This window comes from Pleurodeles waltl, chromosome 7, assembly GCF_031143425.1.
Source record: "Pleurodeles waltl isolate 20211129_DDA chromosome 7, aPleWal1.hap1.20221129, whole genome shotgun sequence".
Lineage (NCBI taxonomy): Eukaryota > Metazoa > Chordata > Amphibia > Caudata > Salamandridae > Pleurodeles > Pleurodeles waltl.
In genome coordinates this window covers 132,686,191-132,705,803 of record NC_090446.1, presented here as the reverse complement: position 1 = coordinate 132,705,803, position 19,613 = coordinate 132,686,191, and the positions used below count along the sequence as shown (strand labels likewise).

General features: G+C 44.9%; 1 protein-coding gene across 2 annotated transcripts in view; it reads right to left on the bottom strand.

The window, feature by feature from the left end:
- Nucleotides 1–1,222: 1,222 nt before the first annotated feature.
- Nucleotides 1,223–19,613, bottom strand: part of HM13 (histocompatibility minor 13) — a 62,830-nt gene continuing 44,439 nt past the window's right edge. Inside the window, exons 12-13 of one of the 2 annotated variants that reach the window (XR_011205457.1) lie at nt 10,887–11,087; nt 1,223–2,698 (exon numbers count right to left, since the gene is read on the bottom strand). Coding sequence is in view for 1 of the 2 variants with exons in the window: in XM_069243339.1 (XP_069099440.1) it covers nt 2,626–2,698 (73 nt within the window). In the remaining variant the exon portion in view is untranslated. The remainder of the gene's footprint in view (nt 2,699–10,886; nt 11,088–19,613) is intronic. The other variant, XM_069243339.1, reaches the window with a different exon arrangement.

The following is a 19,613-nucleotide window of genomic DNA, read 5'->3' as shown; positions in this document are numbered from 1 at the left end:
TTGGTTTGCAAGACCCACTAACTGCTTCCTAACATTATTATTATTATTTACAATTACTATTGCTTTTTCTGCTCCAGGATAAGAACTGTTCATTATTTTGACTTAGTCGTACTAACACAGAATACACTACATTTCAAAAGCTGGGTTCCCTTTTAAACATAACCTCAGAAAGAAAGGTAATACGAATCCATAGAGTGGGTTTTTGGGTCATTTCAAGTGTCTTTTAAAGGATTTGCGCCTTCTAACCTCAGTAGAAGCAGATGATGATTTTGAGGCGAGTGTATCTCTGCCAGCTCTAAGAACAAAGTCCAAACTAATAGGGTTTGTAACCAATTAACATACATCACTGAAGCTTATGGCTTTTAGGGTTCTGAAGAGTAGATTTCCAGTAGGTAGTGCAGCAAATAACTTTCATCATGCATACTCTAAAGACAAACACATATTAAATCAAGATGTAAACTGAGAAGTAGGTTACTGTACATGATTTAATAGTGGCATCCAGAGAGCTGAATTTGAGTGCCATTTTATAGAAGAATCTTGGTAATCTCATTTTAGGTTTATGCCTAGTTCCTTTACTCCCAAATAACGTAATCAAGAACTAACAGGAGAGCATTAAAAAGTAATTGTACCATATCTTCTATAGTTAATAAAACGCATATAGCCAGTGGACATGATCTTGTCCATGTGGGTTGTTTCCTCCATGATTCTGACTTAGGTGTTTGTGGATCCACCAACACTCAATAAATATACAGAGGAGGCCTGGCTTGTTCCTGACTCTTGGCTAAAAGCTATTACCCCTATTTAAACAAATGATACATTGTCACCTAAAATTACCATTCGGTTTAATCACTGGACACAATAGGGACACTTTTCAGTAAATTGCTATGCTCCAAGCTGAGGATGACCTGGAAACAGGGATATTGCTGATGAATTGACAAAAAGGTTTCAGACAATGTTATACGGCTTTGGCCTTGGTTATAAACTCGACGACGATCAGCACAGCCACTGCATTTGCAGAACACCAGCTGTAGACTTTACTGGATGAAAACTCCTTTCGAGAGTGGAAGTTTTTTGTCTTTGGACAGATCTCTGGAAAAATCCAAGATAAGTTCTACAGCCAGAAGCACAGCTCAGTACAGAACACAAACAGACCTCCTTTTACAAAATATTTGTATTGTATGCAGTCAGGCCAGCTTCTACTGAATGACACTCATGAAACATCTTCGTCTGCACAGACAGGTTTAATACCTTAGAAAGCAAGTCAACAATACAAAATGTAAAAATGACATGTTTTCCTTTTTTCCCACCTAATAATTAAACTTGACAACAAAAATACTTATGGGAAAGGTTATGGGTGGCTGAAGCTGGACGTAAGTTAGAAAGGGGTTTAGGGAAGGCACAAAGACAGCAGAGGTGGTAGCAGTGCCTTTCCACAAAAATGGGGAAAGGGGTTGGGACCCACGCCTGTTCACACAGGGAGTGGGGATGCAATAATACCTGCTCACGAAGACATGGGATAGCGAGAATGCTTGCTCACAGAGTCAGCAGGTATGGTAACAGAGTATGTTCACACAGATACAGGGTATAGCAAGAGCAACACTCGAGGATAAGAGCATCCAGAGAGTGACTGCTCGCAGAGACACTGAATGTCAGAATCTGCTGTTTGCACAATCACTGTATGTACTGAGAGTGCCTGCTCACACGCGGTATGCTAAGACTGCTGCCATAGACATCAGGTTTTGTAGCGATCTCTGTACAGACAGCCAGGATCTCAGCAGTGCCTGTTTGCACCGATTCAGGATAGTGAGAGCACTGGTTCATATGGGCATAGGATCATGGCAGTGGATGCACACTTGAGACACTGGCGGGATGGTACATTGCCTGCCCACAAAGATCAGACAGTGTGGTGTTAAGGCCACCCACACACAAATAGGGATGTTAACAGATCTTTGTCTCAGATGTACATAGTTGGGAGTTCCTTTTCAAATAGAGGTGGAAGCACCTGCTTGCACAGACACCACAACGAAGGTAACAGTACCTGCTCACACAAACATGAGCAACCACGCGTAAAGAAATAGCTGCGGGTGGGTGTCAGCACACAAACCTGAAGGCACCTACTTGCACAGGCACATCAGGTATGATCTAACACATGCTTAGAGAGATAAACAGGAGATCATGAACCACTTGCCTGCACTCAAACATGAAGGTGCCTGTTCTCACAGATAAAACATGAATGGCAAGAGTGTCTGCCTGCACAGACACAGCTGAGATGAGAACCTGCTCGCACAGAACAGTGGGGTGGTGGGAATGCCTACTTTTACAAATAGTTGAAGTGTCCATGGGCGACGCAGTGGGAATGTCCCACAAGCACAGACACAGTACAGATGGTAGGAATGTCTCCTTTTAGACAGAGGGGATATAGGAGGTGACTGCTGGCACAGGCAGTCCAAGGATAGTAATGTGCCTGCTCAAGCAGGCAAGGGATTCTGAAGTCTGCCCTCTATTTTCCCAAAGTTTTTTTTTTCCTCCTGAAATAGGGGGCAAACACTTAGCAGTGTTTTTCTATTGGTTTGGGACGACGGATCCAGGCTGGCATCACGAGGACATATTCAGTTGACATCAACATCAATTGTCTTTCTTCTCAATCTCTTTCTCACTTTCAGTGGCTTCAGAACCTTCCTTTGGGCTCTCGTCATACCTGTGGACAAGGAAACAGAGAAAATATTATACTCAACCCATAAATCTCAATCCTTCTGCATCTGATCTGGGGAGGGGGTGGGTGGGGCCTAGGTGGGAGCACATTACTGTCTGGCATAAGGAGGGTGTTGTACTGTCTAAGAAGGGGGTGGGGTGTTCAGGAGGAACACACTGCTGCTGGTGCACAAAGTCTGCTTTAGAGTCTCAAAGGGTGCCCTCAAAAGGGGTGTAAATAGAACCTCAGTGCAGGTCCTGGTCACACCAGCATCCCTGTGACCAGATACTGCTTTGCAGAGCCTGGGCCTGAGCGCATCTGGTTTAGGGGGGCTGGGATACTCTGCACTGGATGGCTGAAGGCCTTACACAGCTGACTTCAGTGGGACTAACGATAAGCACGGGAACTGGCCATAGGCTAATCTATGCAGAAGCAGTTCCTGGGCATAGCTGGTTTGAGAGTTAGGGTCTGGATGCAAGCAAGGTCTTTCCCTGACCCGACTCTCTACCCCAAGACCGCTGCATTTTGCTGCTGATTGCTGCATTCAGGCAAATGTCATACAAAGCTGTTTTCCAGGAGATTGGGGCTGAACGCTGATCCTGCTAGTTTGGTTGTTAACTAATTTGGGTAGGACATGATTCCTCACATGAAATCTGCTAGGTTGATGATGGGCACAAGGCCTTGGTGTTGAGAACATCTGCTATGAATGGGTCAGGGGTCTGCGTGGTACATCATAGAAAAAGAAATTCAATGAAAAGCTTTATTAAAGCTAGCTTGTGATGACCTTTGCTGACATAAAATTAACACATGCTAATAAGAAGCTCAAAAGTGACCTTTAAAAAATTACCTGTAAAAAGCTGTTATAGTTACAATGAAAAATCTGTAGAAAGGAAATTCGCCACTTTGGGGTAAGCAGCGCATGCCATAACTCATAACCCTGCCTGTGTACCTCAAGAAAGCATTAAGACATCTGAAATGACATCCATCACTGGGAAAAAAGTTTAACCAGACCACACTGTGCGCTACCTAAAAGAAGGAGTTGTTAGTACTGTGATCTTGAGTTTTAGGGAGTTAAAAAAAGATAAGTACATGTAGTCAAAGGCAATGTGCCTTAAAAAGTTGACATTGATGGCATCATGAGATGCAGAGTCCCCAGTCCACATGACCAAAGTATCTGCTCTGTTGACTAACAATTTTACAGGTACCATATCCGCAGTTTCACCCTTTCCGAAGCACTAGGTACACCATGATTTTTGTCATGTTCAGTTACTTGGAGATTATTTGAAATGATAAAGTGCTGTCTTCAAGTGTTTCTTGTACTTATTTCTCACTCACAAACTCATCACACATTATGCAAAGACCATGTGCAAGGCCCTAAACAATTTGTTTTAATCACAATTACCACTGCCCCACATCGTTTGACTCTTTTGGCCAGTCCTGACTCTAGCTAAATGTACTTAGTATACATGGTCTCAGAGAGCCTAGTGTGCAATGCAAAAAGAATAAATACATTTCTCAGAATTCAAAGACATCCTGGTGCAAAAGCTAGAAGCGACTATGGTGACTCCTAGGCAGCAGTCAACATTTTTTTTATTACCAGGGCAGCCCGCAAAAATGGATAGCCCCCAACCCAAAGGTAATATTTTTGCCGAATTAACATGAAGACCATAAACTAAAATGTTACACCATGGCTTTCTTGACAAGAAAAGTATATAAATTATATTTAATCATGCTTACGGTATTACAAATCTATGTAATGTAAATAAACTGAAGCAAGTCGAATATTTCATGAGTGTTTTAAAAGAAATGCCCCAAAATGAAAATGTCACTTACCCAGTGTACATCTGTTCGTGGCATTAGTCGCTGCAGATTCACATGTTTGGCACAGTCCGCTGCCTGGTGTTGGGCTCGGAGTATTACAAGTTGTTTTTCTTCGAAGAAGTCTTTTTGGTCACGGGACCGAAGGACTCCTCCCTCTTTGGCTCCATTGCGCATGGGCGTCGACTCCATCTTAGATTGTTTTCCCCGCAGAGGGTGAGGATGGAGTTGTTTGGTATAAATAGTGCCCATGCAATGGAGTGAATATGTATGTATGATAAGAGTTTCTAAAAATTATTTACAAATGTTCAGATGTTTAAGGTTTATGATCTACTTCTAAACGGCTACAGGCTTCCCGGGGAGGTGGGAGGGTACATGTGAATCTGCAGCGACTAATGCCACGAACAGATGTACACTGGGTAAGTGACATTTTCAGTTCGATGGCATATGTTGCTGCAGATACACATGTTTGGCATAGACTATAAAGCAGTTACCTCCCCTAAAAGCGGTGGTTTAGCCTGTAGGAGTTGAAGTAGTTTGGAATAATGTTCTTAGTACAGCTTGGCCCACTGTAGCTTGTTGTGCATTTAGTACGTCTACACAGTAGTGTTTAGTAAACGTATGAGGCGTAGACCAGGTTGCAGCCTTACATATTTCGCTCATAGGAATGTTTCCTAGAAAGGCCATTGTAGCACCTTTCTTTCTGGTTGAGTGTGCCTTTGGTGTAATAGGCAATTCTCTTTTGGCTTTAAGATAGCATGTTTGAATGCACCTGACTATCCATCTAGCAATGCCTTGTTTAGAGATTGGATTTCCTATGTGTGGTTTTTGAAAAGCTATGAACAGTTGTTTTGTTTTCCTGATTAGCTTTGTTCTGTCAATGTAATACATTAGTGCTCTTTTGATGTCCAATGTATGTAGTGCCCTTTCAGCCACAGAATTTGGTTGTGGGAAGAACACTGGCAATTCTACTGTTTGATTTAAATGGAATGGTGAGATTACTTTTGGCAGAAATTTAGGATTTGTTCTTAGAACTATTTTATTGTTGTGTATTTGAATAAATGGTTCTTGTATGGTAAATGCCTGTATTTCACTTACTCTTCTGAGGGATGTGATTGCAATGAGAAATGCGACCTTCCAGGTTAGATATTGCATTTCACAGGAATGCATGGGTTCGAAAGGGGGACCCATGAGTCTTGTTAAGACGATGTTAAGGTTCCATGAAGGAACTGGTGGTGTTCTTGGTGGTATAATTCTTTTTAGCCCTTCCATGAATGCTTTAATAACTGGTATTCTAAATAGAGACGATGAATGAGTAGTTTGTAGGTAAGCAGATATAGCTGCGAGGTGTATTTTTATAGATGAAAAAGCGAGATTCGCTTTTTGCAAATGTAGTAAGTATCCTACTATGTCTTTAGTAGAGGCATGTACTGGTTGTATTTGATTGGCATGGCAGTAGTAAACAAATCTTTTCCACTTAGATGCATAGCAGTGTCTAGTGGAAGGTTTTCTAGCTTGTTTTATGACCTCCATGCATTCTTGTGTGAGGTCCAAGTGTCCAAATTCTAGGATTTCAGGAGCCAAATTGCCAGATTCAATGATGCTGGGTTTGGATGTCTGATCTGTTGTTTGTGTTGTGTTAACAGATCTGGCCTGTTGGGTAGTTTGACATGCGGTACTAGTGAAAGGTCTAGTAGAGTTGTATACCAAGGTTGTCTTGCCCATGTGGGTGCTATCAGTATGAGTTTGAGTTGGTTTTGACTCAACTTGTTTACTAGATATGGAAGGAGAGGGAGAGGGGGAAAAGCGTACGCAAATATCCCTGACCAATTCATCCATAGAGCATTGCCTTGTGATTCGCGGTGTGGGTACCTGGATGCGAAGTTTTGGCATTTTGAGTTTTCTCTTGTTGCGAACAAATCTATCTGGGGTGTTCCCCAAATTTGAAAGTACTTGTTCAGAACTTGGGGGTGAATTTCCCATTCGTGGACTTGTTGGTGGTCTCGCGAAAGGTTGTCTGCTAGTTGGTTTTGTATTCCTGGAATAAATTGTGCTATTAGGCGAATGTTGTTGTGAATCGCCCACTGCCAAATTTTTTGTGTTAGGAGGCACAATTGTGTTGAGTGTGTTCCTCCTTGTTTGTTTAGATAATACATTGTTGTCATGTTGTCTGTTTTGACAAGAATGTATTTGTGTGTTATTATGGGTTGGAAGGCTTTTAACGCTAGAAATACTGCCAACAGTTCTAGGTAATTGATATGAAGTTTTGTTTCGTGTATATCCCATTGTCCTTGAATGCTGTGGTGATTGAGGTGTGCTCCCCACCCTGTCATGGAAGCATCTGTTGTTATAACGTATTGAGGCACTGGGTCCTGAAATGTCCGCCCTTTGTTTAAATTTTTGCTGTTCCACCATAGAAGCGAGAGGTATGTTTGGCGGTCTACCAACACCAGATTTTGAAGTTGACCCTGTGCCTGTGACCATTGTGATGCTAGACACTGTTGTAAGGGTCGCATGTGTAGTCTTGCGTTTGGGACAATGGCTATGCATGATGACATCATGCCTAGAAGTTTTAGCACAAGTTTTGCTTGTATCTTTTGGTTTGGAAACATAGCACTTATTAGCTTGTGGAATGCTTGCACTCTTTGTGGACTTGGAGTGGTAATTCCTTTTGATGTGTTGATGGTTGCTCCTAGATATTGTTGTGTTTGACACGGTTCTAGGTGTGATTTTGTGTAGTTGATGGAAAACCCCAGTTTGTGAAGGGTTTGTATGACAAAGGTGGTGTCGTTTGCGCATTTTTTTACTGTGTTGGTTTTGATTAGCCAGTCGTCTAGGTAAGGGAACACATGTATCTGTTGTCTCCTGATGTGTGCTGCTACTACTGCTAGACATTTTGTGAACACTCTTGGTGCAGTTGTTATTCCGAATGGCAACACCTTGAATTGGTAATGTATTCCTTTGAATACGAACCGTAGGTACTTTCTGTGAGAAGGGTGTATTGGTATATGAAAGTACGCATCCTTTAGGTCTAATGTGGTCATGTAATCTTGCTGTTTGAGCAGTGGAATGATGTCTTGTAGTGTGACCATGTGAAAATGGTCCGATATGATGTAGGTATTTAGTGTCCTGAGATCTAATATTGGTCTTAATGTTTCGTCTCTTTTTGGAATTAGAAAGTACAGGGAGTAAACTCCTGTGTTTTTTTGTTGTACTGGTACTAATTCTATTGCATCCTTTTGCAGTAGTGCTTGAACTTCTAGTCCTAAAAGTTCTAAATGATGTTGTGACATTTTGCGTGTTTTGGGGGGGATGTTTGGTGGGAAGTTGTGGAATTCTATGCAATAGCCATGTTGGATTATTGCTAATACCCAATTGTCTGTTGTAATCTGTTGCCAAGCTTGGTAGAATTGGCTTAGTCTTCCCCCCACTGGTGTTGAGTGAAGGGGTTGCGTGACTTGAAAGTCACTGTTTAGGTGGAGGTGTTTTTGGAGTCTGGAATCTTCCCCTACTCCTTGGGAATTGACCCCCCCGATATCCCCTGAAACCACCCCTTTGGAAGGAACCCTGATATGGTGTGGTTCTTGATTGTTGGCTGGTGGTGTCTGTGGGTTGGCCACGAAACCCCCCTCTAAATGGAGTTTTTCTGAAAGAGCCTCTGCTCTGCGGGGAGTAGAGTGCGCCCATGGCTTTGGCCGTGTCTGTGTCCTTTTTAAGTTTTTCAATGGCTGTATCCACTTCCGAGCCAAACAGTTGTTTCTCGTTGAAGGGCATATTAAGGACAGCCTGCTGGATTTCAGGTTTGAAGCCTGAAGTGCGTAGCCAAGCGTGTCTCCTTATGGTGACAGCAGTGTTGACTGTTCTTGCTGCAGTATCGGCTGCGTCTAGTGAAGAGCGGATTTGATTGTTTGAGATCGTTTGTCCCTCTTCCACTATTTGCTGCGCCCTTTTTTGGTATTCCTGGGGAAGATGGTCTACGAGAAGTTGCATCTCGTCCCAGTGTGCGCGGTCATATCTGGCCAGCAGCGCTTGTGAATTTGCGATGCGCCACTGGTTGGCTGCCTGTGACGCCACTCTTTTCCCTGCCGCGTCAAATTTTCTGCTTTCTTTGTCCGGAGGTGGGGCGTCGCCAGATGTATGTGAATTTGCTCTTTTGCGAGCTGCCCCTACTACCACAGAGTCGGGTGGTAACTGTGAAGTAATAAACACTGGGTCTGTGGGTGGTGGTTTGTATTTCTTATCCACCCTTGGGGTGATGGCTCTTGATTTTACGGGCTCCTCAAAAATTTGTTTTGCGTGCCGTAACATCCCTGGTAGCATTGGGAGACATTGATATTGGCTATGTGTAGCCGAGAGGGTGTTAAATAAGAAATCATCCTCTATAGGATCGGAATGCAGTTGGACATTGTGGAAGTCTGCAGCCCTAGCCACCAGTTGCGAGTATGAGGTACTGTCCTCTGGCGGTGACGGCTTTGTGGGGTATGACTCGGGATCATTGTCCGGCACTGGGGTGTCATACAGGTCCCAAGCGTCTTGATCCTGATCGTCATGACTTATGGTAGTTTGCGCTGGTGAGTGCATTTGTGGCGGTGTTTGTGCCGGCGATGCCTGTGGAGGAGAGGGCGGAGGCGTGACTTTTTTAACCACTTTGGCTTGTGGTTGTGTGTCATCCTTTGGAAGTCCGATCTTTCTTTTCCTCATGATTGGGGGAAGGGTTGATATCTTCCCTGTATCTTGCTGGATGCACAGTCTCTTTTGTGTGTAGTCCGATTCTACACTTTGGAGCTCTTGTCCAAATTTGTGCATTTGGCCACTTAGTCCTTGTTCCTCTGAGTAGGATGAAGGTGTGGTATTTTTCGGCGCCGAGAGAGAATGGTTTTTCGGTTTCGGCACCGACAGAATTTTTGTTCCTTTCGGCATGGATTCTCGGTGCCGATGTCTTTCGGTGCCGGTATCTTGTTTTTGTCTCTCGGAGCCGCTTTCTCGGCTCCGAGGTTGCTCCATGGCGGTCCCTCGACCGGAGTCGGGTGTCTTCGCTATGGGCGTGCCCTTTTTCGGCCCCTTCGACGGGTCGCCTGATTTATGGGTCGAGCCATGGCCTGTTGGCAGTGGCGTCCCCTGGGCTTGTGGTTTGTCGATGGATTTACTTTTCGACGTCTTACTCACAGTTTGTTGCTGTTGTTCGACGTCGGAGTCTCCGGATTCTGATTCCGGAACCGAGAATGTTTCCTCTTCGTCGTCGAAACGTTGTTTTGTCGACGTGGACGCCATTTGGTGACGCCTGGCTCTTCGGTCCCGGAGTGTTTTTCTGGACCGGAAGGCTCGACAGGCTTCACAGGTATCCTCCTTGTGCTCGGGGGACAAGCACAAGTTACAGACCAAGTGCTGATCTGTATAAGGATACTTACTGTGACATTTTGGGCAGAAACGAAACGGGGTCCGTTCCATCGGCTTCGATGTCGCACGCGGTCGGGCCGACCAGGCCCCGATGGGGGATCGAAACTGCCCCAAAGTCTTCCGATGATCGGTGTCGATGTACCTAACTATCCCGATACCGAACGGAACAATACCGACGCTTTCTTCCGAGATTCTGACTAACTTTCCGAACCGAAACACGGAGCGAAAAGGAATACGTCCGAACCCGACAGCGGAAAAAAACAATCTAAGATGGAGTCGACGCCCATGCGCAATGGAGCCAAAGAGGGAGGAGTCCTTCGGTCCCGTGACCAAAAAGACTTCTTCGAAGAAAAACAACTTGTAATACTCCGAGCCCAACACCAGGCAGCGGACTGTGCCAAACATGTGTATCTGCAGCAACATATGCCATCGAACTTAATATTTTGTTTTTTCCCCCTAACACATACGTGAAATTCTAAGTTGTGTGGGTGGAAGGTACATTCACCAAGAGATATTTCTGAAAGGCGTGTTCAACAGTACCGTTACTTTCTCAGTATAATATCTAATTCTGAAGATACGAGAATGACATTGAGTCCTGTTTCAAAGCACATTTTACCAAGTACATCTTCACATCACTGGTTTTAGGGGCACATGCTGAAAAGGGCTGACCGAGGCTTCCACATGCTTGCCAAAGCCAGCCCCTTGACATCCTTTTTTACCTGTAGTGGAGCTCACCTTTACCTTTGAACATATGCCTTTATTTCAAAAGGTCAGAAGACTGCTATACTGTGCTCTGCAGTCAGCAGAGACTGACATGCATACCCTGGATCAGACAATAGGTTTCTTTCAAAACCAGAGATGGGTCTTTGTATTGCTTTCATGGTGTGATGGACAGACTAGCCTCCTAAACCAAAGCATGGGTTTTCGGGCCCTTTTAGAGGAGCAGATTCAATTAAGACAAATCAGCAGTATTCCCTACCTGGACAATGGGAGAAAAAGTGCTAGGGAGGAGGGAACAGGCTCCCACCCCTACATGGTGCTGGGGTTGAGCTGCCGACGTCGGCGGGGAGAAGCAGACTTCTGCTGCATGGAGTTAGCGAGGCTGGCTGGAGAGCCGGAAACCGTAGGAAAGTGAGTGAGCCGTGGTGTATGTGGCAAGATTTCAGTAGAGGATTCATAGCTGCAGAAAAGAAGCGGAAGAAAGGAGTCCAGTGGAGAGAAAGGGAGGAGACAGCAAGAAGGAAGAACATGTAAGAAAGTTTCTTCTAGTAGCTATTTTGCTTTCCACCCATCCCATCAATATTTCTTTAAATTTCTCTGTATTCACCCTCCGGTCTAATCACATTGCAAAAAATGTACCACTAACATCATTTTTTACTGGCACAGGCCTTAGGGTTAGTAGCACAGCCTTACATCATTTAATATGATGAGATGACAATATTGGGATTGAAATGTCAGCCCAAAATACATCAGCTGTAGATTTCACTAGACAAACACATTTACCTGATCTGCGTTGTATTGAGGAGCTCCTCTCAAAGCCTCACAAGTACTTCAGGTTCAGTCACTATAGCCATGGTTCTGGGGTCTACAGAAATCCTCACCATTAAGTGGCTACTGGGGCAGAATCTGAAAGTCTGGATATGGTGCGGAGCAAACACTTGCCACTTCTATTTCATATACTTATGGCAAACATCTTCTGCATACCACTGTGATTGATGGGACACAAGTGACTACCCACAATGCAACAGGCAGTTCCTATGAATTAAGCTCAACACCTTATGACTTTCCTTCATGGAGAGGTAGGAATGTAAAGGCAATGCATAGAAACGTTGATAGTAAATGTAGTCATTACTTCCTAATTCAATGAATAATCATGTCTGAATAGAGATTTATTTGGGGCACTACAAATTGTTTTTCCAGACCTTCACTGGTTAGAGTGGCTAGACAATGATAGAAGAAAAATTCAGAATCAAAAAACTAAAAGAAAATTAAGTAGCACCTGCTATAGAGAAATAAACCATGTGCAGTACATTTGTTGGGTTGCTTCAAACTCTGGATACAGAGTAACAAATGCAATACACTTCAGTACTCAGAAGACTTTAAGAAAACTGAACATGCCAACAAATGTGAGTCTTCAGTAAGGTATCTTCTTGGGGTCCAGGGCTTGGTGACATTAGCCATCATATAATTAGAGGGAGAGCAACTCAGAACAGGTAAACTTGTTTTGAATATGAACAAACCCCAAGTCAATGCCACACTATTTTAGTGTAATTCTTTCTGCAGTCACATGCTTCCTTCTGGAACTGCCCCTTTGGTCTCATTCCATTAAGAGGAGAAAAAAATCCTCCATGTCTTCTTGACAACAGCGCCGGCCTTCAATGCCTAATACAAGTTAGCAGCTCTGAAATCAGGGTGCCCTCTCAATAGCTATACAAATTTTACAGTGGAACACATAAGATTGTGAAAATAAGTAGGTAGAATTGACATACAGCTGCCAACTCCCTCAGCTTTGAATGGATATTTTCATTCATTCATTGCTTACAATATCATGCCGTGGCACGTGTAATGTATGTGCCTTAAAGTGTTAGAAAACACCTTGCGATCCTAAATAGTGAAGAATCAACACATTTAGCTACCTGTTAATGCGCAAGAGTGCAATTTTGCAAAGGATATGCCTGAAAAAGGCATCAAAATTTTCAACCAAGGTTGTCTTGTCACCGGTTATCTAATTTATTTCTCTTACAGTCTTATTTTTCAGGTTAATCCGTTTCTTTTCTCTTAGGTGTTCTTTTCTCACAAGCTAATACCGCTGTGCGGCCAAATCAACACAGTCAAACAAATGGAACACTTTGTGGTGGTTTCCTATTCTTTTTTCCAGGACAAATAAATGCTTAGTTAAATATGAAAGAATTCATTTGGAGGTTAAATATCTTGGGCGCCCATGTCCAACTTCACTTTTTCAAAAATCTCACTCGTAATTTCAGGAACTATGAGACATATCTCAGATTCTATTTAGGAGTTTTACCAAGAAAACAAACAATACACATGTGCACAAATCTGCACACACACAAAAAGTCAACACGTGCTCCTCCATGCTGATTCACATATCATTATCATTTTTCTGTCTCCAATACCTTAAAATATGCACAAACCTAACACTTAACCAAGCCCTAACTGAAATCTAAACCTAGTCATCCCAAATATTTGCACTTCATCTAACGCTCCCTCTAATCTGAACTAACCATGTTTATTCATAACCTTAACAGTGACATCAATCATAACACTTTGTATGTATATCTTCCTTTAAAAGTTGTCACTAGTGTTTTCTGAGTTTTGTTTAACAATGAATAGAGCTTTGACACCCCCTCCCCCGATGTCTGATACAAAAGAAAGCTATATTATGGTAAATTTATTTATTAGCGCATGAACATGAAGAATGCTTGAACAGGCTAGCCATTACTTGTAACAAACACAAAGTAAAACAACTGCTTATGAATCCATGTACTCAATATTCTGGTAAAATAAACCAGGAAATTGTAGACCTAAGGAAAAGAGGACTCAAGTTCCAAATCCTCTGTGCGTGACGCAGAAAGCAACATGCTGTACTGTCCATGTTTAGTGGATATAGAAGAAAAAACATTAAAAAAAAAAAAACACAAAGCACATGTCGGTCGAGCAAGAGCACACCAGGAGAACTGAAGGCTAAAAACTGAGCATTGTTCTGGTGGATGGCCTTGCGCAGGACAGTCATAGAATTAAAAACAAGCATTTGCAATACAATGGGTCTTGCGTATGCTCGAGTTAGAGCTATTGACATTGTACTCCGACTGCGGATCATCCGTATCTGTCAATGCATTTGTTTTCCATTCAGAGGCGAAAGCAAATGCCAATGAAGTGGTCCACTGGCTGGAGCTAAAAGAGACCCGAATTATAATCTCAGCCCACTAAATGTCGATTTTTCTGTGCACATCACTTTATTGCTATGTGTAAATTTTGAAATCTGCCAACACTTTGCAGATCCATAAACAATCCAATTCAAAGCGCCACCACCGCCATGAGTGTGAGAGTTATTGCCTCCCTGTGTGAATGTCTAAAAAATATTGTGGCTGGGATGAAAGGCAAACCGGAAGAGGGGCCATCACATGATGTAACAGGAGGAAGCGTCACGTAGTATGATGGCCAACGGAAATGTTCACTTAGTTAAGACTCCTAGAGAGGGACCTCAGCACACAAAGGAAGGACATTTCACAAAGTGCACAAACAAAAATGAAGCATTTAAGACAAGAACAACAAAGAATGAATGGCAAGAGTGGGCGTGGCTAAACCCATAGAGAGATTACAACAGGCTACAGCGCCTGCGCGCTCGACCCTAATAACCTTGTTTCATCCAGACAACCAGTGGCGCGACCTCAGGTCTAGAAGTGTGAAAATGTGTGTCACTTACTTTTGCATAATTGTGAAAAAATGTTGAGAAAATTACAGAAAATGCAAATCCATCGTTCAGCATTCTATTTTAGCGCAAAATGCATCTGTCAGTTTTTGATGAAAGGACATATTTTGGCTTTAAAAAATTGCATAAATATATAAGTGCGTCAAACAAAAGCTGCTCACTTCCCGATTATTCTCATTGTTTCCTGCACCGTTGTGCTAAAACTTTGCTACAAACAGTAGCGTAGTAACACAATATGGTCTAATGGCACAATTTGAGGACTTTTGCATTCCAAGCATAACGCAAAAGTTTCGAAATTATGCAAATTACATTGGTGTAATTTAAATTTCACCTGGGTCTACTTTGGATTGGGGAAATGTTCTCTTGCCTAGAAGGGCCCGAGATTACAAGGGCAGCAATGAAATAGTGGCCTGGCAACATGACCGAGCAGTATCACTTCTACATAGCTCCCCGCTGGCCCCTTAATACTCCGGCATAATCCACCTCATATAGTCCCCAAAAGTTTCCCATCAGTAATTTCTCCCCCATCATGACCCCCATAAACCAGTCCACTCCCCGTTTGGGCACTAAAATGTAGAGGAGTGCGGTGGTGAACCGATTTGCCTTGTGGCCGGGCCCGCTGGTTTCGGAGGTGGGCCGTGGTGCAAGGAGAGAGGGACGCTGGTGTTCTACGCCAAGCCCCTGAGTGCTGCTGGAGGTGACGTCGCCCAGAAACAGTGAGGAGACCACATTGTCTTTCTGGCCGGAAAGTGGAGGGGAGGCAGAGAAGATGGCAGCTGGGCGGCCTGACGCAGATGGGGTGTGGTTGACCTCCTGCGTTTGATTGGAGGTGTCTGGGCTCCCTGATGGCTTGCGGTGAGGGGGCGGCCCCAGGTGACTTGACAATCCTGTATCGGGGAGGGCCGGTGCTGTGCCGACCTGTGAGGTCTTGTAGGTGGCGAGGGCCCGTTTGCCTGGCGGAGCAGCCGCCAGTGCCGGTGTGTTGGTCCTTGATCCCCTGGGGTCCTCAATACATTCCTAAAGTAACCCTCACTCTGGGGGGTGTTGAGCCCTACATATGTTATGGGGACACTCTGCTCACCATTTCTTTTTGAGGACGATATTGAGGGGACACTGCTGTACAACGACCTGGTGGTGAGCGGCTCAGTCCGTGCCTGCACCCCGTTTCCCAGAAGTTCTAAGGGCATTGGGGCGCGTCTGGTCTGTGAGGGCATACGTATTCCCCCTTGTGACTTTGACTTCCTGAGTAAGTATTTATCTGCCCAGGGACTAGAAGACTGCTGACCTGCAAAGGGTGTTGTACAACGCATTACTGGGGCCTGTCCGGCGGCCATGATGGCAAAGGATAAACTGCCAAAAGCGGCTTAAAGACAATCTGCAGAATTGTTCTTTGAGAACAGGTTAACTACAGTCCTGAAGCCCAAGGAGCTCGCTAAATTCTTTACTACTGAGCGCACACATCGAGCGTTGGCGCCAATGCCTAGGCCAGGGGTGTCACCTTCAGCCATCATTGCCGGTCTATTTAATTTTCAGGACAGAGACGCCTTATTACAACATGTTTTAGTTGCAAGGTCCAAAATCTACGCACAGCCTATGACGATTAAAAAATAAAAATAAATAAATAAAAAAAAGACAGCAAAACCTTTGATACAGTCTCATGTTCCTGGCCAAGCTGCGGGTACAACACAAGGCCTGGGCACTATATTCCTCGCTTCCCCCTGAAGAGGCTCATGGTTGGCTGGATACCCTGGGCCGTACACCCACTGGACCGTGGCCTGAGTCAAGGTCAGGAGGCACTGCGAATCCCGGGAAGCTTCAAAAACGCTCCTTGGATCCGCTCATAGTGCAGGCAGTTGCCTGACAGGGAGGGTGCTGGTGTGCCCCGAAGGAACCCTGGCAGACTAACTGTGTACTGGATACTGGGGACTCCTTCCAGGGCCACAGGGAAGGTACCAACTGTTGCAGGGATGGCACAGACTGATGGCTGGTGCCAATTTGGTAACGTGTGGCATAACTGATTGGATCCTCCATGGTTGAACTGGAGTTGTAGTGACATTGGGGGGTGAGTTCTCAGTCTGCATGCGATTACGCTGTACTTGTCTGGGGCGCAAAACTTAATGCTTGTGTACTCTACAGGGGAGGGGTTCTGCAGAATGAATCAATAATGAAGCTTCATAAGACAATGCTGTTTGAGGGGGATTGTTTGGAACTTGCTGGCGGGGTGTTCATTGTGGGATGAGGTCCAGTTGCTGGTGGCTCGAGCGTCTTTGGCCTCACCACCTGGGTGGGATGCAAGACGCGCAACACAAAGTGACTTTTGCAGTTATGATCTGATTCTTTGGGGGAGTCGGGGGATGGTAGGAGGTTGTGGGACTCAGTGGTAGGCAGAACATTCTGGGGCCCCAGTTGTTTAGACTCACTGCCGTGGGAGAAGCATATCATTTTCTACATTTATTGTGTTATGGTTCTACTGCTGTATAGGTATTGACTGACTGATAATGACGCTTTGCAGCTCCCTTACTGGAACGTCTGGAGCACGTCAGTATGATCTTGGTCACCAGCAGTGCAATGTGGGATGCTTGAGAACTGGAGAACAACGGCAGGTGACTGGAAGTTGTTGACTTGAAAGGTACATGGTTTGGGACAGTCTGAGAAACAAAAAAATTGTGCTATGGGGGCATCAGTGATATTTCGACAAGAAATGCGCATCTGGGGGAACTGTGTGACCCCCTTGAGATGCAGGTGGAGGGGACAGCTCTTTGCTACCTCATATTCCAGTTACGCCAGAGATGTTCATATCTGGGAGGCCCTGGGGTCCCCTTTGTTGCCTGGAAAACCATGACTGATCCCCAGGGGAGGTATGTGATTATTGTGGGAGCACTGGATGCTAGGGATGACTGCCTGGTGAATGTCTATGCACCTATTACGGATGATGGGAGCTTATTTGTTACGCTGATGGGTTCAGTGGCTAAGAATATGAGTACCAAGATCCTATTTATGGGGGACCTCAACTATTTGCTCGATGGGAAGTTAGATCGCCTCCCCCCTCGAGAGGATATTAAGCCTGCTAACACTGGCGCCCTTAAAGGAGTGATGGCTGTGGCAGGTCTTCAGGATGTATGGAGAGTGAGGAATCTGCAAACTAAGTTGTATTCCTGCCATGGGCCCGCAGCTGGGACTTCTAGTCGCTCAGACTACTGTTTGTTGACTGGCTCAATGCTACACTGAGTGGAAGCCGTGGCCTACCTGAAGCCTTATATTTCTGACCACTCCCCTTTGTTGGTGACATTCCAACTGTCCGGAGACCCCCAAGCATACCCATGTGGAGGAGGACTTAGGCGCTCACTGATCCCATGATTAATGAGGCGGTGCAAGAGACCTCCAAACATAATTTCACAGAAAATTGGGGCAGTGTGTCAGCAAGAGGGGTAGAATGGCATCCTATGAAAGTGGTGCTGCGGGGGTGAGTAACCTACGGGGTGGGTGGAACAACAACTGTTCCAGAGAGTCTAGGGATCTGGTTAATGACTAGGCACTCTGGAAAACATGGCGATAGAGCGGCTCCCGGCACATATGGAGTGGAGGGAGTGTAAGTGTGATCTATTAGAAACCTGGGACCACCTAGACAAATTAGTACACACCAGCTATTGGCAGCTGCTTCATTTGGAGGGAGATAAGGCTAGTAGAATGCCCGCCACTCTCCACCACAAAGAAACGCTGGTTCCCCTGTTGGCAGGGATTCGTGACAAGTCAGAGGACAGGGCTTGTACACAACAGGACATAACCGAGGTATTTGTCTCACATCTGGAGTCGCTCTATGCCAGTTCGCCACCTAGCTTGGCACAGACAATATTGCGTTATCTAGAGGGATTGGATTTACCCGCCCTGTCCCAGGAAGAGAGAGATAGATTCGGGGCCCCTTCGACCAAGGATGAGATAGTGGTGGCTATACAGATGATGAAGACGGCTAAGGCTCCAACTACTGATAACTTACCTGTGGAATTTTATCAGCGCAGGGTGTGGGTGATGGTTGAAAGGCTCCCAGAAGTATATACGGAGGCATTTGGAAAGGGTACGCTCCCGGTTTCCATGCAGGAAGCCATTGTGGTGTTGCTGCCCAAGCCACATAGAGATGCGGAGTACGTCACTTCGTACTGGCCCCTTTCTATGCGCTATTTAGACAAAGAGCCTGAGCAAGGTCTTGGCAGTGCAACTCTTGCCCTACCTGTCCCACTCAATTCACGAAGATTAATGTATTTTATTCCACTAAGAATACCATCTGTAAATTGAAGAGATTTGCGTTGGTCTGGCATGCCTTTGCCCCTGACGAGGACCTGTATGGGCTGGCAATCTTAGATATCGAAAGGGCCTTTGATTCCTTATCTTGGGGACTTTTTATGGGATGTCTTACACAGGGCAGGCATTTGGGACACTTTCCTGCGTTGGGTTCAGTTGCTTTATAAGCAGCTCTAGCCAGGTTTGGGGGGGGGGGGGGGGGTTTGGGTAGCAGTGTCCGACCGGTTATCTCTGCATTGTGGTACTACTCAGCAAGGGTTTGGCATGCCGACTTCAAGATGCTTTACGGGGATGGGGCGTACAGATTGGTGAGAGCACTCACGTGATCTCACTGTATACTGATCACGCCATAATTTATTTGAGACAACCTGAATATTCAGCCCCTATTTTTTGACACTTCTAGCTTGGTTCAGCAAGTTATCCATTCTATCCGTCAACTGCCCCAAATCTAGGCTGTTCCCCATGGGAGTGCTAGCTGGTAGGCCTCTGACGCCTCTCCCCTAGACAGACATACCCTGGGTAACTGAAAATATAAGGTAGTTAGGCATCAGGTTGGCTCATGGTCCGAACTGCTATAGGGAGAGTACTGAAAACACTGAAGCCTTCCATGAAGATTCTGGAACACTTTACACTTATCTCCAATGGGAAAAGTGGAGCTAGTTTTCTGGGTAGGGGAAGGGGTGTCTCTTTGTTGCTTTGAATAGAATAATGGAGGGATAGAGGAGGGAGGAATCCAAATGTTAACTGAGAGATCATAACAGTAAGATAAAGTTTGGAAGGAGTAAAGGAGAGATGGAAGAGTCTATAGAAAGGGATTAGGGAGTTCGTAGTAATTAAATGGGCCTTAGGATGAGTCAAAGGAAAGATAAATGAGGGAGAATGTAGATGGGTTGTTTGGGAGATCATAGTCATAAACTGACTTTTGGGTGAGCTGGGAGGAGTAGAGGAGGGAAGAGTCTA